Source organism: Paramacrobiotus metropolitanus, unplaced genomic scaffold (assembly GCF_019649055.1).
Source record: "Paramacrobiotus metropolitanus isolate TYO unplaced genomic scaffold, Prichtersi_v1.0 Parri_scaffold0000002, whole genome shotgun sequence".
Lineage (NCBI taxonomy): Eukaryota > Metazoa > Tardigrada > Eutardigrada > Parachela > Macrobiotidae > Paramacrobiotus > Paramacrobiotus metropolitanus.
The window spans coordinates 1835619-1855732 of record NW_026570222.1 but is presented as its reverse complement, the minus strand read 5'-3'; the positions used below and the strand labels follow the sequence as shown (position 1 = coordinate 1855732).

The following is a 20114-nucleotide window of genomic DNA, read 5'->3' as shown; positions in this document are numbered from 1 at the left end:
ACCATAAGAAAGTGAGCGGCGTAACGTAACCACAAGAGGGTAAGCGGCGCAATGTATCCACAAGAGGGTGAACGGCGTAACGTGACCACAAAAGAGTAAGCGGCGCAAAGTAACCACAAGAGAGTGAGCGGGAAAAGTAACCCCATGAAAGTAAGCGGCGCAACGTAACCACAAGACAGTGACCGGCAGAACGTAACCGCAAGAAAGTGAGCGGCGTAACGTAGCCACAAGAGAGTGAACGGCGCAACGTAACCGCAAGACAGTGAACGGTCTAACGCAACCACAAGTGAACGCCGTAACGTAACCACAAGAGAGTAAGCAGCGCAACGCAACCGCAAGAGGTTGAGCGGCGTAACGTAACCACAAGAGAGTGAACGGCAAAACGTAACCACAAGAGTATAAGCATACGCGAGTAAGTGGCGTAAGGTGCCGTAAGCACACGAGATTGAGTGGCGTAAGGCAAGCGACGAAACGTAATCCAAGAGATTGAGCGGCGTAACTTAACCAAACGACACTACGCGCCGTAAAAAAATCACGTTAAAGTAACGGTGTAATTTAATCACACGATAGTTAACAGCGCAACGTAACCTTCGGTGGATACCGCGGCGCGTAGCGCGCCGCGGTCGTTGCTAGTATTATTATTATCGATACTACCCTAGTAATTCCGAACTGCATTTTGGAAGAGTACGAGTATTAAAAACAACGTGCGACTGTACGCTAGTACAGCGGTACGGGTAACTATGTACTGTACCTACAACCCAAAATGAAAAATGTTACGGAAGAATTTGGACAGGTTAAGCATGCGTTTTCTCCTTTCTCATATCGATTACGCTGTGCAATACCATTTGACTGATTCGAGCTATGTCGGCAGCTGGCTACGACTCAACATACCACCTAAAAAGACCGGTATTAGGCACGTATGAGTAGATCTAACAATAAATATTGCACATAAGTAATTATTTTCTACTAACACATCGTACGTACTTCACTTTTGTTCATTTTACTCCCAAAACCGGAAATTCAAATACAGTAAGTACTGCATAAAATATCCCCGAACATATAAGAATTAAGAACCAATGTGTTGTGAAGCATGTTTTTTAGCCCACTTTTAATTGTCAGACGACAATTATAATGTAGTTGCATTGGTTGTACTTCGTACTCATAGATATTCATCCAATTTGTTGTAAAAGTGCATGCACAATCGCACAAAAGTCTAAAACGATCATGTATCTTCACGGAAGACGATAAAATTATCTCGGTTCATATAAAATATACGACTATGTACGCTAGAATTTATCCTTCAAAATGCCGCTAAGTCTATACTTCGACAGTATTACAAATAATTCATTCAGCGTAACCGTAACAGGAAATCATAATATAAAACGCATGATTGTTTATGCATGCATTCTTACGGTGGCACCGTGACAGTAATTAATGTGGAAAATAATTCCAACTAGTAAATCCCAACTGAGAAAATTTGTAAAACAAACTACTGAATCATCTGCCTAGATGGAGGCCACACCAAATCCACAGCCGTTACATCTAACTCTTCGCACTCCGTTTCCTGACCCAACAACGAACTGATACTCGGCTCCGTTCGACCAAAATCTCCGTGTATGAATTCTTTGATGTATGTCCCAGCTTGCGTCTTCAAGAGCAGCCGAAACTGACCAGTACTATCCAGCAATTTTGCGCTCAGTGTATGTATCACTTTCCTTCGTTCGGTGTTGGCTCGTCGATGCAGAACCCGCACGGGAGTTTTTTGCTTAATGGACAACTCTTGGTGACTATTTAGCAAAGCAATATCTTGTTCCGTGACCACACGATCCACCTGGCATCGCGCAACATATGTCTTTGTTTTCTCTTCCTCCCCCTTTTTAATAATCTGCATATCACTGCGCGAGACTACTTCCAAATATCGCACTGCAATGTCCGTATTTAAATTGATATCGTCTTCTAGATTTTGCATATCCGTTTCGGATGCTGCAGCAATTTTTGCGCCGATCAATTCGACTCCAAACGGCCGACCATCGCCCAAACACTTTACATCGATATCTTCGCGTCCCGAGGTCATAAAACGCCAGCTCTGAGCTTCGAATTTATCACAGATTTTCCGGCAGATAAGTTCTTCCACGGAAATATCACCCTTCCGCTCTTCTTCGATAAACCACGGCGTCTGACTGATATTCCGCGAATACTTGAGATATCGCCCGCCAACATACACCGGGCAAGGAAGACAAGTTATAGCAGTCAAAGTTGCCGGTTGACTGAGTGGCTTCGGGGGAAATTTTACAAGGTCTTTAAATTCACTGGAAGAAACGGTTTTCAACAAGTTCTCCAGAGCATGTCGGGTGACCACTCGCTTCATTTTTCCATCCGGACCACGCTTTTCTTGGAAAGATTTCGGAAAATGACTTATAAGGGGATCACACTCGTCGTCCATCTCAGGATGGTCGATTTGCAAATTGATCTCCAACCCTAAGTTGCCAAAACCGAAAAACGTACATGAAAATGTTACCACTGATAACAAAACTAATAACGCGCAAATAAGACAAATTCACAACACTCTGCTGAACTGATTCGCAGTTTGCATTTTTTTGGCATAGGTTAATTAAATTTCGAACTTAATTAATAATCGTAAATATCTGACAATCCCATAACTCTCAACATTTAATGGTCCAAAAAACCCGTACACGCTACGTATAACTGTCATTCAGCATCTACAACCTACAGTACCGATCGCTGATAGCAGAGAAAAAGTGAAAAACAAAATATTTTTGTTGAAGGCTCATGGTTGATAAGACTTTCAATTCTAAATTTCCTTTGCGTACATATGTGAAGAATATCGCCATATCACGTTTTACCTTCGTGTCCTATCCACTTTGCAGCGAAGGCACTGGATAAAACCGGGGTGACTATGGCCTTCCAGGCGTCTTTTACGGACAACCGGCTGCGAACCCGGGCGTCGCTGTTGTCCATACAAGTCTGGTCCCAGTGTTCGTCAAACGCGCGCATCCGAATATCCGCAGCGTTTGGTAATGTGAGCGAACACCAAAATGTGTTCATAGTATATCCGCTGGTTTTGACGAAGTCTATTACTTTCTTCAGGAATTCTTCACTGCAGAAATCAGACTGCAGTACACTGAAGCAGCAAGGACAAGGTGCTTCACCTAACGGTTTCACGTCCAGCGGTTTCACGTCCAGCCCATCAGCGCCAGCCAGAGCCATCAACAACTGATCGGAGTCTCGTATTCGGTGTGGGCTCGTTTCCCCGGCAATCCGCAACAAACAAACATTGCATACGCTGAGAGATCGGAAAGTGGACAAAAGCTCTTCTGCATTCTGCAGCCGCCTGATAGAATCCGGCAAGAGACTCATGATTGCAATTCTCCACTTAATGGAACAACAACAGTGCAGTCACGCTGCGTTATTGTGCCTTTATCTCATTTATCACAAGATAAGCATATTTTTTTGAGGATGTTAACGTAATCCCATTTGGAAGAACGTTTTGCAAGACAACAAACCTCAAAAATTTCTGAAAATAATGTGATTGTGAAATGTGAATATTAATATATAGTTTTTTCCGACAACAATCTGACACGAACTTCACTATTTCCGAATATCGCCGCTTTCCCGCTGCTCTGGTAGGCCGCTCTGCTCGGTGCTTTGAAGTTCTGTCGGCCACCCTTAGGCGACATCTGCTTAAATTTATTAAAACAGCTGACGCTATGCATTACGAGTACTTACCAGTCTTACCTAGAGACTCTACGACAGCGTAGGTATATACACCACACTCTGCACTATTTCGGCTCGAATCGCGTGCTTCGTACCGTGAAAATGCATGCCCCGGCTTGTCATAGCCCTGCCCCGCGCCTTTCTGGTTGGCCTCATCTTAAAATGCACCAATCAGAAAGAGAATTTAATTCTCCATCGAATGGTATATGGTTTGTCCCGAGTACCACTATACTGAGTCCCGATAAACGTTGTAGACCCAGTCGAACTAGGCAAAAGTTGGTGTTCTGTTGAGTCTATCTTTTGAACTAGGACGATAAACCACAACTAAACCTGATTTGCATGTTAGTAAACTCGATTATCTTTCAATTTAATCCGGTTTAGGGATGAACATCCTCCCAGGAAACTCCAGATCTTGAAATTAGTGTGATATGCAAAATCAGGTGTTTTGTACGTAAGGTTTCCTGGCTAACGGCACACTGATAAACTTGGACGTAGCGTGTCTGCCTCGCTGAAAATGATAAAACTTGAAACATTCTTTCAAAAATTTTGAGTTTTCTAGCATGTTACACCTTTTCAGAATTTTGGGAAGCCACAGAACATGAGCTAAAATCGTCTGTCACGATGATTAAGACGTTAGGGCTACCGCACACGAGTTTCCGTGTCTGGCCCAATGCTTTAAGTATGCCGTAGAGATCGTGTCTATTCATTTTGTCCACCGTTCATTTTGTCCACCGTTCATTTTGTCCACCATTCATTTCGTCCACCATCCGCTTACAACGTGTCTTACAGTTTAATTGACTGCTTGTACCACACAAAACTGTATTGAACGACTAGGCTGTATTGATCTGTTCTCTAAGAATTTTTAAGCTTGATGATGTTTTCTTATGGTTTTCTCATGTTTCTTATGTTCTTCAGCTTGTGGTTTCTTAGGTTTCTTAGGTTTCTCGGCTCGGCTCATATTCGGGCTGGCACGGCTAAAAATGCGGTTCCTCGTAGACCCTATTGTGGGACGTATATTTCCATCTTTTCCGCTTTTTGGAATAGAAATCTTTTTCTTTCGATTTATTCAAAAACACTAAAAAGTTCTAGATTTTTTTCTCTACAAAATAAGCCTATGTGAGATACGATTAAGGTAGGTAGGTAAGACTCTTACCTACCCATTTTGTTTTTAATAAATTTAATTTTATGATTTTTATCTATTTTTTATGATATTTTATCGTTCTTGATTTTACTCGTTCTTGCTTCACCGTTCTGCTGATATTTTTACCTTTTTCTGTCTTGTCAGGGTGTTTCATCAAGATTTCAGCCACGATTGACCAATCGCCGCAAAAGGTTTCTTCGGAGAGCCAGAGGCGACTGTTCTGTAAATCTAAAATGCCAGTGGATCAAGAAGAGGAAAACACGGAATCACAACAGGAGCGCAGCAGAAAACGGCGTAAACGCAAGGCCAAGAGCGATCAGCGGGATGATCCCATGGATGCTTGGTTTTGGTCAAATGCCAGTACTTCCAGCCTCGAAAGCCACTTTCAGCAAATGTTGTGCACGATTTGGCAGCGAACCTATGGGTTAACTGCTTTATGTCCTATGCCATTTATTCCGACACAACAGAGATGCTCATCAACGGGATCGCTGCAGCAGCCCTACCTCCGTGATAGTTTCAGGATTACTGAAGAAAATCTGAACTCCGTGAAGAGTGAGGTGGGACAAATGGATCCCGAAGAATGGCGATCGTTAACAAATTACACGGATCTGGCATCGCTCCTGCGTTATGATGTCAAAAACAATCAAGACCTCGAGCTGGGCACCAATGCTTGGCTGAAATTTTGGAATATTCTTCACGAATATCCTGAATTAACAAAATCAGACGGAACGGCAACATTTTCTTCCCTGCATTTATGCGAAGCGCCCGGCGCTTTCGTATCCGCACTCAATCATTTTCTCAGCTGCAAACTGCCCGAAATTCATAAATCTTGGAAGTGGTTAGCGTCGAGTTTGTCACCTTACGACACGGTGGTGAACAAGGAGGCGATTGTGGAGGACACACTTATACGATGCACGAAGCATAACTGGCATTTCGGAGCAGATGACAGTGGTGACATACTGCGGCGGGCGAACCGCAGCGCCCTTGTAGAGGCTGCGAAGACTGCACTGGGCGACGTTTGGCTTGTTACTGCGGACGGCGGCCTGGATTGCAGCGAACATCCTGCAGATCAAGAGGAAACGCTGGCAGCGTTGAAGTTAGCAGAAGCCGTTACAGCTCTGCGAATTTTAACGAAAGGAGGAAATTTTGTGCTTAAGATTTTCACAACATTTCTATGGAAAACCTGCGTACTCTTGAGAATTTTGTGTGGATGCTTTTTAAAGGTGCATTTTATTTTTACGGACTCGTGTTCGGCGCACGATAAGCACCGCTAAAAATATGTTTTGCAGGGTTGGGTAATTCTTTTTTGTTTAATTTTAGGTAAATCTTTACAAGCCACCAACGAGCAAATCTGGCAATTCTGAAACATATGTCGTATGCCTGGATTTTTGTGGCGATTGCAATAGTGTTGACAGCATAAATTATTTACTTGGTAAGTCTGAAATTTGTGCATTCTGTTTGATCTCGGTTCTCCAGCAGATTGCATTCACTTATGTGCAGTGTGCACAATAGAAATTGCAAAATGTGTGGCTGCATCATGCAAGCAACGGGCAAAATGCGGCTCAAGAAAAGTGAAAATATGTTGTCAATTCGAAATGACGGAAATCATTTGCTTGACCAGTGTCCACTTTTTATCCTCTGGTTTTTTCAGATCTCGAAGCATCTGATCTTCCCTCGGAGTACATGCATTCCATCGTCGGCGATGAATTTGTGCAAGAATTGGACACCGTTTCGCAGTTATTTGCGCAGTTCCAGTCCGAAGCGATTCGGACAAATTTGGCGGTTTATTCCACCTCGGGGAACAGAAGACAGCGAACATGCTTTCACCGCGCTAAGCAGCAGTTTTCACAGCAGTTTTTACTGCGCGCTCCAGTTCCACCATTGTCGAAAGAAAATAAACTGTTAACTGTAGAGGACGCTTCTGTCGAAGATACAGTGTAGTAAATCGTACGTACTCGTAATAAGTTTAATCCCAATAGAAACATGTGCGATGGCGAAAATTATTCAAAGCAAAAATCTTGGGCAGATCGGAAGCAGTTTAAACTAGGCACCTATTGCAGAAGCGGTAATCAAATATTACAGAGCATTATTAGTATACAAAAATTATAAAACAGCAAATCTGTTGTATTTCAAAAAGAGTAAAAATAAAACTGCACTGAAAGAGCAATCAAAGAAGCACTAATAGGCAATTTAGGCAGCGATGGTACCCGATATTACAACAAAACATCTGAAAGTCAAAAATTAATAAAACTTTCTTTTATACGATCGCAACAGCATCCGTGACCATTGGGATCACAATCCTTTGTTAATACAGTGGGGGTATTTTGGCGTATCCGACAAGATGAGACGTTGCAGTCCAGCTGTGTCGGGATTACAGTCCGTGGAACAATCAACAAGGTATAACAAAGTAGAATATAATTTTTAAGGTAGTCATATCATTCCTGCGGGATGCATATACGGAACCCCTGATGTCATGGATGTGGCTGTTCCCTGCCGGATGGGCGGAAGCATACCCGGTGGTGGTTGTGTGAACTGTTGCTGGTTAGGAAACATGGATTGCGGAGGCATCTGGTGCATTATCGTCATTTGCGACACATCTCTGGGCATATTGAGATATTGCGCTATGAGGGCCTCGGTTTCCGCTGTCAGCGCATCAATTTCTTTCTGCAATGCGGCATTTTCCTTCATTAATGCCGCCGTTTTCAATGTACATTCCATTAATCCCGACTGTTCCAGGATTTGAGCAGTACGAAGGAAGCGGGCTTTCTTTTCGCTGGAGTTATGTTGATCTGGCGGCGGCCCCGTGGGCGGTGGCGGTCCCATTGGCTGTTGTTGTGCTGGATTGGGCGCATAGGGAGTCTGGTGCTGATGTTGCAGCATGTGCGGTGGTGCTGTTTGCATCGACATTGCTGGCGTGGGCATGCGCGGATTAAAGGGCTGCATCCGCGGCTGGAGAATGTACTGTACGGGTAGACGGGGATGCTGCATGGCGGGTGTAACCTGACCCTGGAGATCAAGTATCCGCGGTGTGCCATAGAACGCCACATTTCCCGCTGGTGCCGGCAAATATGCCGACCGTTGTTGTACCATGGGAACGCCGGACTGCATTGGATTATGGGAAAAGGTCACTTGCGACATTGCGTTTATCCCGCGAGGATTTTGGCTGATGAACTGAGGCGAAATATTATTCAGCGAATGCCATTGTCCAACATTCTGTCGCTTGACGTTGTTGGGATAATTCACAAGGCTTTTGGGGAATCCTTTTATGTTCTGTAAAAACGCACAAATAAACGAAAACATCCTAAGGTACTACCGTACTACACATCATTCACTGCTACCACGCATGGTATATTCTTTAATATACGCTTTCGATTACAGTAAAATTCTTGTATGCAAAACGGAATTAGAATTCGAAATTGTAGCAAAAGGAACTAATTAACTGATAATTTCTTTGGCGAGTACTGTATGTGCGTCCCTTATTCTATTAATATTGTACAGGATACAATTGAGCCACAGGATACAATTATGATTATATATATATTGTATGCGCAATGAAATTTGCCGCTTAGATTACGGGCCGATGATCGCCTTAGTGTAAGCGGCTTCTGGTACTGATTACATTTAAATGTTTTGTACTAAGGAGCTATTTTATTTTCTAATTAGCTCTCTTCCTCGTTAATTTTTTAACAGATTACAACAGCATTCAACAATTAACAGCACAGCCCGGTACAAGGGACTCGTTTTGTGAGAATTTAACAGATCCGGAAGTAAGCATAAGTGCTTAACTTATACCGAGGAGATACCATACAACGTTATAATTAGACTTCGCAATAAGTCCCATCTTCTAAAACACAACTCGCAGCACCGCGTTGGCGACCACAACAGCACTACCAAGCTATGAGTAGGATTTCCTGTCAGGCCAATCGCATCGGACAGCTCTTGTGTCTTGTACGTATGACGGAATTTGTGTACGTAAAAGGTGATCGACGTTGGGGGCTGCCTAACAACGTACCACGCAGATTCATGGGCAACAAACGAACGCGCTGTTCTTTTCGTCGTTAACTTAATGATTGCTTACTCTACATGTAGCTTGATGCTAGCTGGCAGGTACTACCAAGTACCAGGTACGTATCTCGGTAAAAAATAATAACATACGCGGTTGTGCAAAACGTTTTCGCGCTTCACCAAACAATTACTTATCCAAAACCAAATTTTAAAACCATTCATGCAAAAGCGCTTAAACCAACATTCTGCAATTTTGCAACATTCTATATTTTTTTCCGGTTTTACTCTTTTAATCTTGTTTCCTGTCAACTTCTTTTAATGAAGACAGCTGCTCCAAGCCTTGATAGTATGTTAATCTGCTTTTCCGTTTTTGAATCAAATTGTTGAATTACTGTGATTTAATTCAACCATTTAATCTTTTGATAAAGATAGTTTTTAACTTTAAAGTACTTTTGATATGCAACTAAATCAGCCAGCTTTCCAGCTGCAGGAATTAGGAGACGCAATTCTTACCTGATTTTGATTATTCTCAATGGAATCGTCGGAAGTAACCGAGCGAGGCGAATTCATCCAGGTTTCCACCGCTACAAATACAATTCAGAGATAAACAATAATTTAAAGTGAATATCGTTCAAAGTATATCGTACAGTACGCTAAATGTTTAGCCGCGCCGTTGCGGACATTAGTATCTTATTTATTGTATCAGTAATGATTGTGAATCGGGTCGAAGCAAACACATTCTTGGCATTAACATATGAAACTTCTCGGCGAATGTCCTGCAGGTTTCGTTGCAACCTGTTTTTTCGAAATGAAATGGAATCAAAGCGGAAGTCTCATAAAAATTTACGCACTCACAAGTCACTACATTCCGTACTACGGTACTCGTACTGTAATTTTCTTAATTACTTACGTGTGCGAGATTTTAGGGTATATGGCAGTAGTCCTTTGTGTCGCACTTCTACTAAACGAGTGACCGAATGGTTCGGTACACGGTACTAGCACAGTAGCACTTGCAGTATTTATACGGAAATTTGCCAGATTTAACAAAGTAATGCGAAAATTCACAATTTAACACACTAAAATAAAATAATAATAATTGCACCTATTCTGACATGCAGTATACCTGCATTATGTATACGATCTACAAAGTAGTATTCTATATATTTAAGGTAAGTACTTTCATACAGATGGAGAATTGGAGAACTTGTAGGAAGTCTAAAGTTGGGAAATCAAATTTTACTTATGGTTACATACGCGATTGCTGACATTTTGAATTCTTATGAACGATGATACTTGTTACTAATATCGGCATTACATACAAATGATGCAATAGTTATTATACGGTATTTACTAATCACATTACCCGTATATTTATATTTCCGTTTATGTAGTGTTCACTGCCCCAGTAAAGGCCCCGGCAAATGTAAGGAATATCAATGAAGTCCATATATCTGCCGTACTTTTACCTACGGTAGTATTACGGTTAGAGGTTTTTTCTATTTTTTTACACTAGAACTTCAAATTTCTTTCGACAAATTTTCGTTTTAAAAACAATGGCAGGCATGCTCATTGCTCAATGCCGTTCCGTGCGTTACCATATTACTGCTTTCGCTTTAGAATTCCTTGCTGTAAGGCGAATTAAATTTGGAAAGCAAGCTTCTACCGCTGCTTACTCGTACTTTTACAATACTTATGACAAATTCAAGGCCAATGTTAGTAGCAAGGCTGATCACGAAAAAAAACTAATTCAATATGCGCAATAATGCCTTTCGAGATCAAGGTCTTGACTTAAGTCTTGCTTAACAATTCCTAAAATCAAACACAATCGCCCTCTCATTTAATTTGGAAGGTAAGTCGAATGCTACCGCTTTGTAATAGGTAATCTACTTTCAAAGAGCCTGCTTTTCTTGCAGTTTTTTCTTCTGCTCAGTCGGTATCGTCGCATCAACGTATAACAGCACGGTAACCTAACATTGTACAAAGTACTTATTTGCAAAAGGCCCTTTACTCATAATAATAAAACAACAGTCCCTAAGCAGACTATTTAATATCGCTATAAAGTCTATTACAAGTGCATTAGCTGACATCCTGATGTCCAGATCAAAAAGGTGAGTATGCACTCCGCTAGTAAAGATGTTGTCGGAAATCTTGTAGCCAAGCGTGACACGTGCATCGTCAATATACTCGTATGAGCTAATAGTTTTGCAAGAATATCTTTCGCGTTAAGCAACACTACAAAAAGCTGGTCAAATTCCTCCTGCCAGCTCTTGGATAACCTTTAAAGCGCAGATCCATGTCGGAAATGCTAAATTACGATTGGAAGAATTCTCCTAACTAGTTATGTAAGATTCCTTCTCCACGCACGGCTAATAGTAATCGTCATTAGAAAAATTAATAATATTTCTATTAACACAAGTAGCAAAATTTTATAGCCAAATTAGGAGAGGCGCGCGCAGCGGCGCGCTGCGCTGCAACATGGCTATAATCCAGGCTAATTACCTGTTTTCGAATAATCCGGCATCCCATTAGAATAATCAACGGAACCCCGCTTATTATTCTTCAGCTGAGGGGGGAACTGGTGACCGGCATTTGCATTGGACGTAACGTTAATACCGTTGTAATGTCCTACGATCTGGTTAGGCAGATGGTCAGGTGCTGGCATGGCTGCGGCGTGTGGCGGGCCGAAATGATTTCCTGTTTGGGAGGGCATCATGACAAAATGGTTCATTTGAGTTAATAAACGGCCCCGCGCCATTCTGCTGCAGCATTCGGGCATTGTGACCGGAAGGAGGTCCTGTAAAAATAGAAAAGACGACAATTCGTTCGCAGTGATAGAATCCACAGGGCTCAAACTTTGCATACCTACAGATATATACTTGTTGTGAAAATTATAACAATAATGACAAAATTATAACGAAGCAAAGTCACTTTTTAAAACAAAGCCTTCAAAGCCTTAGCCTTCAAAGTGCCTTTAACCAAGAATTATGAAAAACAAATAAAGCTAAAACATTATATTTTCTTTTTAGTGCATAATGCTGTTCCGAGGGATGCATGACCCGTCTTCTGGTTTCGAGTAGTGCATTAAGTGCTGTTACCACTTAGGTATATTCCCAGAGTGCGTTTTGGCGATGGAAACTATCATACTCATATACATATTCTCACAAATCCGGTAATAAAACAGCCTTGGGAAAATAGCTGAATAAATTTGGTATTTGTGTGTAATTAGATTAGTTTTCGAGAACCAGAGACAGGTACCGCTGTTTTCCATGCTTTGCAGAGGATCGATGTCCGAGAATCCGGGCTTGTAAATCATCGATTCCAGTTGCAAATGACCATGATGCATAAGTTGCTGTTGCTGTTTGTGCGGCAAGCTTGGCTGCAGTGCTACCGCTTCCATTGTTTTCACTCCTACGAGTAGAATTATAGAGTCAAAGAAAGCTTTATTTTAATTACCGCTTACAATCTGCAAATACAAATAGTACGTATTATGCGCAAAAACTTGTGTTAAATCACAAACGGCTCACAGTCGAATTCGATACCTACACTGCAGTAACTGATAACTTCTGGGCTAAATAAAATATGTGTTACAATTGTCAGACACATTCGTTAAACAAATAAACGCCAGATCACAGATTAAGTAAACACGGTAATTGCAATTTCTTTACGAACCATTGTTCCTACAATTAAAAAATCTGTCTGACCATCTTGTGGCTATAAATAACAATGACCACTGCCCTCAGCGTGTGTGGCAGAATAAATTTTAAAAATGTTGTAGTGCTCAAATTAGAATTACTTTTAAAATACTTGCTTCTTCGAATTTGTGTACTCGTATAAATAGCTAATTGCGTCAAGTTAAACCCGACGCAGTATTAGATTCAGCCTATGCCAAACAATTGTGGACGTTAAAATATACATAATATGTAATTCGGATTTTCGGACAAAGAAAACAATTCGCCGAGGCTGATTCATATTAATTTTTTGGCTAACGCAGACGTGATATACGTACTATTAGAACTTCCATTCAGCACTTAAAACACTTGTTATTCTTTGCGTAACAGTTAAATTAAATACAGCTATACTGGAGCAGCGCCTGTACTTCAGTATTTACTGCAGGAAGTTGATATGCACCATAAAAAGCAAAATTAATGGTTAGTTCAGTTCGAAATGCTCATTTATTCTGATGATTTTCCCATGCTGCTGCAGGTTTTTGCTGGAATAATTGCCTAACGGGGAAAACTGGCCAAAAATTTAAATACCGTGGAAGTTAAACGCAAATACAACAGAACAGAAAATCTCATATCTATAATATACTACTCCGCTATACTCGTATACTTGCTACTTGCCCACAGACATTGCTTATTGCAACCGGACGAAATTACATGCGCGCACGTTTTGACGTAAGTTTATGCCCTTAAATTTTTCTGTATTGTTTTTTCGACTACTTTTGACAAATTACAATGGAAGTGTACTGAAAGAACTATTTTGCAATACAAATCGACAAATCAAGCCGCCTACTTATATCGACGCATAGTATAATTAACGTGAACAGTACAAATGAAGCCGCGTATTTAGTCGCCTCTGTATATAAGTAGTCTCCTTCGTATGCATGCCGCATGACGGTAAAATTTAACTGCAGAAAGATCAAGATGGAGCAATCGCTCTACTATTCAAAGAAATAATAAACTTACAAAAATTTTGGTTTGTATTTTTAACGATCTGGAGTTGCAATTAACATGGATTATCTAGCTTTGTCTTAAAAAGAGAATCATAAATGTGCAGATTGCTGGTGGAATGGCTTAATTGAAGTTCATATAATTATATAAATACGTGTAACTGTACGCTAATCAGGCTGATGAGCCATCAGCTTGAAATTAGTCCGCCTGTGAAAAATTATGATTCAGTGCGTTTGATACAATTAATGATGCGCTTTCATTGTAGCATATATTGCGCAATTCAGTGTTATGAAATAAACATGTACTAATTTTCGAGAATATTCGTTCTTGCAACGTAAGTACATTTAATCACTGGATATCAACGATTCTCAGCCACACATTTTTTCTTCAAAATAAAATAAACGGCTTTTCAATATAAATCATCAACATGCCGCCTAGAAACCATAAAATGTTTCTAAAATTTAGGAAGTCGATATAAACATGTAAGTAAGCTGTGTCGGCAATTTTTACAGTTCAGGAGAAAGTTTTCGATTGGAAATACAGATCAGTAAAATTTGAAAGAAATTTCAAATTTTTCCGAGATAAAATGTTATAAAAATGAAAAGTTTGAATTCAACACAGAATTATACTGTAAAATCGAGTCAAGTAGCACGGTTGGGAAAACATAACGTCGGCCGGGTTAACGGACATGGGTGCGTGTTTCTTATGTAAGGTAGGCACATTGCCGCACATAGTCAGCATGACTATCACAGCGCAAGTCCTCTTGTATACGTACAGTAAGTACTGGAACCTTAATCGAAGAATTCTGTAACTTATAAAATAGATACACAAGAAATACAAAAAATGATATGTAACAAATAGCAAATTATTATAAATTACAGCACAGCATAAATTATTTAACAGAATATGTTACATAAAATTACCAATAAGGTGTACTGCGAACACTTACGCAAAAATTTTCAATCGGGGTTGAAATGCCATGCATTGGTCACAAAGAAATAGGTAATCCTTAAAACAATTTGTCTTTCCACCAAGTGTCCAAACATAAATAATAAAAATGATGCAGATGTATCCGTCAAATTAAATAACTGTGTGAGGATATTCCAATCGATTATTAAAATTCCATGATTGTCGTATATGCACGACAAATTAAAACACTTCAACCAGGATATTTCGATGCTTCCTCAAAACATAGTAAAGATTCCGAATACATGGGGGTCATTTTTAACTTGTAACGCGAACGACCAGCAAATAAAAATTTTGTTTATCCAAGTCCACGTTCACAAGCGTAGCACACGTGCGCTGGTGGAAAATATAGATGCTACTCGGTGACCTGCGGAAGAGAGACGAACAGGAACGACAACCTACAAAAGTAAGTACTGCTTTTGGGATGGCGTCACAAATCGGACGTGAGAATATTCATCCCGGTTATTGTACAATTTGGTCCAGGAATTACGAAAAACCTACCCGCTTAATCAACTCCCCATGATCAGCCCGCCAACCGCCAACCAAAAAATGCTGAGCACCCTTCAACGACCAATTACATGCGACAGGTGCGCACGGTATAGTCTGTAGATGGCGAAACGCGAGTCTGTTGTTCAGGCTACTTGACAACGAACAGATGATGGGCGAACACCATCGCACGTAAACCCTGAGCAAGGCCAACGCGCACGAAGAGTCTACAATGTAGTACCCGCGTTAATACAGTGCAGTCGTGTATTAGGCCGCGTGAAACCGTCAAGTTGCGGAGATGTGATCCAGCCGGTCAGCCGGCAGTATATTCGCTCGTACGCATTAATACAGTTGATTTGTTGTGTCGCATAATTTAAATGTGGTAGAAGTGAACGAACAAGAACCATAATATTCACACGCCGTATATGCTTTGGTTTTTTCATGCATTATCATAGTGCAAACTTCATTCACATGTAGTTTGAATGGTGGGATATCCTGCATAAACGCCACTTGACTTCTGTTGGATTAAGCAGAACTTTGGATCCGTTTCTTACAAATATTTGAGGATGTAACCTGAGATCCAGAGCTGTGTCAAATTAGTCGACATATCATCTGCAGAGTCTCGGTTAGAAAATTATACAAGAGGTATAATAAAATTTATAAAACATTGCAAGCAACTTTGGCAAATCAAGATTAATAATACAAAGATTGTGAAAAAATTTATGGTGTTTAGGTATTCTCGCAGTACTACAGTTTACAACATCGGCAAGATTTTATTCTACAAATTTATCGACCGACGATTGATCGATACCGATACGATAAAGGTAGCACCAGTGTCATGCGCCACCGAAACCCGGTACGCCGTAGTGTCCATCCTAATCGTTTATATTACAATAATTTAAATTTTGATTTTGATTTAATCGACTCAAAATTCTGAAACAAGGGAAATCAAAATTAATGTCTCTACAACAGGTAAAGGGTATCGAACATGAACTCGTGTAAGGATAAGTCGCGCGACAAAACTGTACGCGCAGACTCATTTCGGATGTGGGCCTGATGGCCTTGTGACTCGTTTTTTGATTGGCGCAGTGTTACGCCAGTCGAACCAAACACCAGCCCACTGGGACGCAACGATGCCGTTTTTTTCTTGGCTTCGACAGTGGCAACTGGCAAGTCTATACTCTATACGCACGCCACAAACAAACTGTTACGATAGAAGAGGCACGTTGTACTACCGGTATGAGTCGATTAGATTCTGTAGTAATTATTGAAGATTACGGAACTGCTGTGCCGGCAGTTTCGTTGACCCCGTTTGGACTCAACAGCAGGAAACCGTATTCGTAAGCAACTTTCTGTGGTGGATCAAGTGGTGCGAGCTCACCGGAATCTAAAATTTTGGACCAAAGAAAAAGTACTTATCTCACGTAAAATATTACTACCCTAGTTTACAGCGTACAGATATGTAGGACTTAAAATGCATTGGTTCGATTATTCTTTATATTACCAAGTTTTTTTCCAAACAACGTTTTAGTCATGGTTATATTCATCGCATTGAGTGAAAGAAAAATAAAATAAATAAAAATTACCAAACAAGAAATTAAAAAATCAAAGTAACAAAATTTATATTAAAAATGCCTCATGGTTCAAGTTACACATATAATATTGAATAATACGTATCTAGTTTTAAACCAATAAGCATAATGAGTGTTAATGACGCCATTACAAACTTATTGGAAATTCGACTACAGTACGTACAACCGTAATTATTGATTGCAAGATGGATGAGGTGAAAGTTATTAGTGCATTTGCGTTTCTTACTTGTATGTGTACACATCACGCATACATCTATACAAGTAGGCAAAAGTAGGCCGGGCCAGCCAATGGCAAGTGCGAAAACGTCTTAGTTGTATGTATGTATCGTGATTTGTACACATACAAGTTGCAGCGCTAATGCACTATTATGTATTGTACTGTATATCTATATATAGATATATAGATATATATATAGTATATATCAAGGAAAAGATCTATATTACAACGCAAAACCCCGTATGATCTGGTTTGAACAAATCGAACAATTAATCGAAAAACTGCTAACGCCATTCGATTCAGCATGTCTGGAAACTGTGGTAGAGCTGAAAGCTCAAGGTGACCTTGAAAATAATTTCAGAGTCCGGTTGCAGGAGCAAAAAATCAGCAAATTTAAACTGGAACCTATTTAGATCATCAAATTAAAAAGGTTTAAACTTTACTTTATAAAACTAAAAATGCCAGTTGGCAGTAACACAAACCATCCTGCTAGTGGATAGCTTTATTTCAGTAAATCGTTAATAATTTCAAGCGCTCAAAAACATGACTTATGAATAAGAAGAGCGCTGGTTAAAACCCATTAATTTTGAAGGAGAGCTCGTTCGGTGAGCAGGTAACCGAGCAACCGCTACTGTCCGTGCACGGAACCCGTTAGATGATATCATGATAACGACTCTGAGCTACCACTACTCTCCAGTGCACAGATGGTTAAAAGCCCTTTAAAGGAACCTGTAAAAGAAACTAGCCATATTAATCGTTCGACGGGCTGACCTTTCATTACAGTCCGAGCAAAACTAAGGACAGTGACTAATCATCATAATTATCCGAAATAATTTAGTTTCTTCAGATCAGAAAACGCCAAATCAGTTGAACTGCTCAGATCGAAAAATTCATATTCCTTACAAAAGAACACCAGAAAAATAAACGGCATCCTCGTCGGCAAGGAATTATAAAAAGTATAATTAAAAATTTTTTGTAATATTAATTACCACAATCACCGCTGCCACCTACACCGAATCAAAGAACAGTTTAGAAAAATTAAAATTGCTTCATAACAAATACCATTCCTAAAAAACGGGTATTAATTTGGCGGCTGGGTCACGGGGGTACGGTGACAGGGGTTCGGATGAGCGAGTTGCCGAACTATCACTACTACTAAGTGTACAAATTGAGTGATCACATTACTAGCCCGATAGAATGGGTGAGGAACCGCACTATCGCTACTTTCCAGTGCACAGAGCTCGCGTGTGAGTGAGTAATCGAACGAGTGGTGACGAACGAGTAACGTGCTACCCCTACTGGAACTGAACATAGTGAGTGACAAATTACCATATTATGCATTATTCGCGTGGGCAGAACCCGGCCCGCGGTAGGAGAGTGGGCGACCGACCTACTGAAAATAACCGTTTCGCACCGCTCGCTTGGTGGGTACGTAACGAAACGAGTGGGGATTAGTAACTGAAGTACCACTAATATGCTCACTGATGTCCACTGCGGAGAGCCAACTGGAAGAGTGAGTAACCAAATTACCCTTATCGTCGTGAGCGCAAATCGTGATAGGTGGTAAAGAACTGAAGTAACACTGCTGTTCATCATATAGTAATCGCAAATAATGCACACAGTAATACTAAATTAATCAAAATCATTCAAGAAACCAACCGTAGACCACAAGAAACGCGGAGGCAAAGCCGAAGCCGTTTCTTGTATATATATAGTATGTAGTACTATGTACACCACTTCTTCACCGCGGCAGTTCCAATACGCGGTACTCCTTGTAGAAAGTGCGGTATGCAACCGTATAATTATTATGATAATGACGGTAGATGTCGCGTTTCCTCGCTACATTTCTATGCTGATCCGTTGACGCAAAACTCTGTCTCGCGGTTCGCCTGCTTAATGCTGGATCATCTTTCCTAGCAGGTTCATCAGCCGGGTGGCTTCTGGTCCGAATGTTCCTTAGGTCCCGAAGCACAGCGGCGAAAACCAGTAATCCTGGGTGATGATGCGGTATTCCCGGTCTTGCTCGCTCGGCCAGCGCTGCTGCTGCTCCGGCTGGAGTGGAAGTGGCTGCCATGAACGACAAGGCCATGGCGGTGCGACAGGTTACATCCCAGGCCTTTCCTATTTCCCACGGGGAAATTGTCACACCATCTGGTCATTTGCCATGTGTACGGGAGATTCCGGGAGGTTCCAGTTCAGTCGCAAAGGCGCGCTTGATGACCGCTTTGAGGCTTTCATGGTTCGGTTTCCGTCCGGCGGTGAACTTGCAGCTGGAACCATGGTAGCCATGCTCATCCACCTGGCCGCCTCAAATGCACGGGCGTGGTGTGTATACCGCCTACCAGTGTACCAGCTGTCTTTAGGCTGGAGTCGTTAAGCAAGTTCCAAGGGATGCTGCCGATAGTGCTTGGAGCCATGCCCTTGCCTTTAGATCGCAATCATAAAAGTAATCGTTTAGAGTTTTCAACCTAAACATCACGGCTGATCTAATCCTCCTGGAGGGATTGGATGGGCGCTATTCACGCAATTCGGTTCATTTTATGGACTAGCGTCGTGCTCAGTGGCAGCGTTTACACATCCAATCTGCCACAAAATCCATTGGAAGTTGTTGCTTTTCAGTGCCTAAGCGCAAGCCCAAGCACAAAAATAATTAATATTACTGTATTTGAAATTAGAAATTTTAGTTTTTATCAAAAGGAGGGCTTAAAAGCAAAGCGCAGAGCGTATCGACCCTGATAACAGGTACCCGATTTTCTGTTATTATGGTAAAGATTTTATTATATTGTTAGAATCTGACTGGCGTGTGAAACATTTTGTGAATTGTAAAAGGTACCACATATCGACATATGCCTCGTTTAAGAAGAAGAATTGAAGATGAATTTCTCTCGCTCGTACTAACTTTTATTTTGACCAAATAACAAATGAACCTTTTACAGATACCTTTCCATATGTTACACTTTCAGACCAGCAATGGAAGCATTACAAAACTATTTTTTGTTTAAAATGAAAAGTCAAGGACCGTTTTTGTCCTACCGAAACATGCTTACAAAGAATTCTAAAATATCAATAAATTATCACTTCCACTTAAGGAAAGCCTTTCGACAACACTAACATGAGCACTCGGGTTAAGACTATGGTTAAAACTAAAATCAACAATCAGGTTTTCACTTTGATCAGAACTAACGTTAGCACTCGGGTTATGGCTCCGGTCAAATTAAGGAAGTGGGCCGGTACAAGGTACCAAATTCGTGTACATGCACGAAAAGTTAACTTTTGCGCACTCCCAAACACATTTTTGG

General features: G+C 40.9%; 3 protein-coding genes across 5 annotated transcripts; 1 reads left to right on the top strand and 2 right to left on the bottom strand.

Moving 5' to 3' along the window:
- Nucleotides 1-1249: 1249 nt before the first annotated feature.
- Nucleotides 1250-3819, bottom strand: LOC129590079 (tRNA pseudouridine synthase Pus10-like). Its single transcript, XM_055485070.1, has 2 exons — nucleotides 2865-3819; nucleotides 1250-2478 (listed from the first exon to the last, which is right to left on the bottom strand). The coding sequence occupies exons 1-2, from the start codon at nucleotides 3376-3378 to the stop codon at nucleotides 1490-1492; spliced, it is 1503 nt and encodes a 500-aa protein (XP_055341045.1). The 5' UTR covers nucleotides 3379-3819; the 3' UTR covers nucleotides 1250-1489.
- Nucleotides 3820-4506: 687 nt separating this feature from the next.
- Nucleotides 4507-6942, top strand: LOC129590085 (cap-specific mRNA (nucleoside-2'-O-)-methyltransferase 2-like). Of its 2 annotated transcripts, XM_055485090.1 has the most exons (4): nucleotides 4507-4867; nucleotides 5021-6099; nucleotides 6197-6308; nucleotides 6528-6942. In XM_055485090.1, exons 2-4 carry the CDS (start codon nucleotides 5110-5112, stop codon nucleotides 6815-6817), a joined length of 1392 nt encoding a protein of 463 aa, XP_055341065.1. In that variant the 5' UTR covers nucleotides 4507-4867; nucleotides 5021-5109; the 3' UTR covers nucleotides 6818-6942. The 2 variants fall into 2 exon arrangements, with proteins under 2 accessions (XP_055341065.1, XP_055341057.1); XM_055485082.1 differs by having other exon boundaries at nucleotides 4507-6099.
- Nucleotides 6835-15529, bottom strand: LOC129590108 (uncharacterized). Of its 2 annotated transcripts, XM_055485131.1 has the most exons (6): nucleotides 15022-15528; nucleotides 14504-14918; nucleotides 12137-12289; nucleotides 11381-11675; nucleotides 9395-9465; nucleotides 6835-8146 (listed from the first exon to the last, which is right to left on the bottom strand). In XM_055485131.1, exons 4-6 carry the CDS (start codon nucleotides 11655-11657, stop codon nucleotides 7307-7309), a joined length of 1188 nt encoding a protein of 395 aa, XP_055341106.1. In that variant the 5' UTR covers nucleotides 11658-11675; nucleotides 12137-12289; nucleotides 14504-14918; nucleotides 15022-15528; the 3' UTR covers nucleotides 6835-7306. The 2 variants fall into 2 exon arrangements, with proteins under 2 accessions (XP_055341106.1, XP_055341098.1); XM_055485123.1 differs by having other exon boundaries at nucleotides 11381-12289; nucleotides 15022-15529.
- Between the last annotated feature and the right edge of the window lie 4585 nt (nucleotides 15530-20114).

What these genes read in the sequence shown, in the direction of transcription:
- LOC129590079 (XM_055485070.1), bottom strand. Translation starts at nt 3,378, where the DNA reads ATGAGTCTCTTGCCGGATTCTATCAGGCGGCTGCAGAATGCAGAAGAG. An exon ending in AAAGTGGATAGGACACGAAG is followed by an intron (nt 2,479 to 2,864) that starts GTAAAACGTGAT and finishes TTGGCAACTTAG; the next exon opens with GGTTGGAGATCAATTTGCAA.
- LOC129590085 (XM_055485090.1), top strand. Translation starts at nt 5,110, where the DNA reads ATGCCAGTGGATCAAGAAGAGGAAAACACGGAATCACAACAGGAGCGC. An exon ending in TGTGTGGATGCTTTTTAAAG is followed by an intron (nt 6,100 to 6,196) that starts GTGCATTTTATT and finishes GTTTAATTTTAG; the next exon opens with GTAAATCTTTACAAGCCACC. An exon ending in CAGCATAAATTATTTACTTG is followed by an intron (nt 6,309 to 6,527) that starts GTAAGTCTGAAA and finishes TGGTTTTTTCAG; the next exon opens with ATCTCGAAGCATCTGATCTT.
- LOC129590108 (XM_055485123.1), bottom strand. Translation starts at nt 11,741, where the DNA reads ATGCAAAGTTTGAGCCCTGTGGATTCTATCACTGCGAACGAATTGTCG. An exon ending in GCCGGATTATTCGAAAACAG is followed by an intron (nt 9,466 to 11,380) that starts GTAATTAGCCTG and finishes TTGTATTTGTAG; the next exon opens with CGGTGGAAACCTGGATGAAT. An exon ending in TTGAGAATAATCAAAATCAG is followed by an intron (nt 8,147 to 9,394) that starts GTAAGAATTGCG and finishes GCGTTTTTACAG; the next exon opens with AACATAAAAGGATTCCCCAA.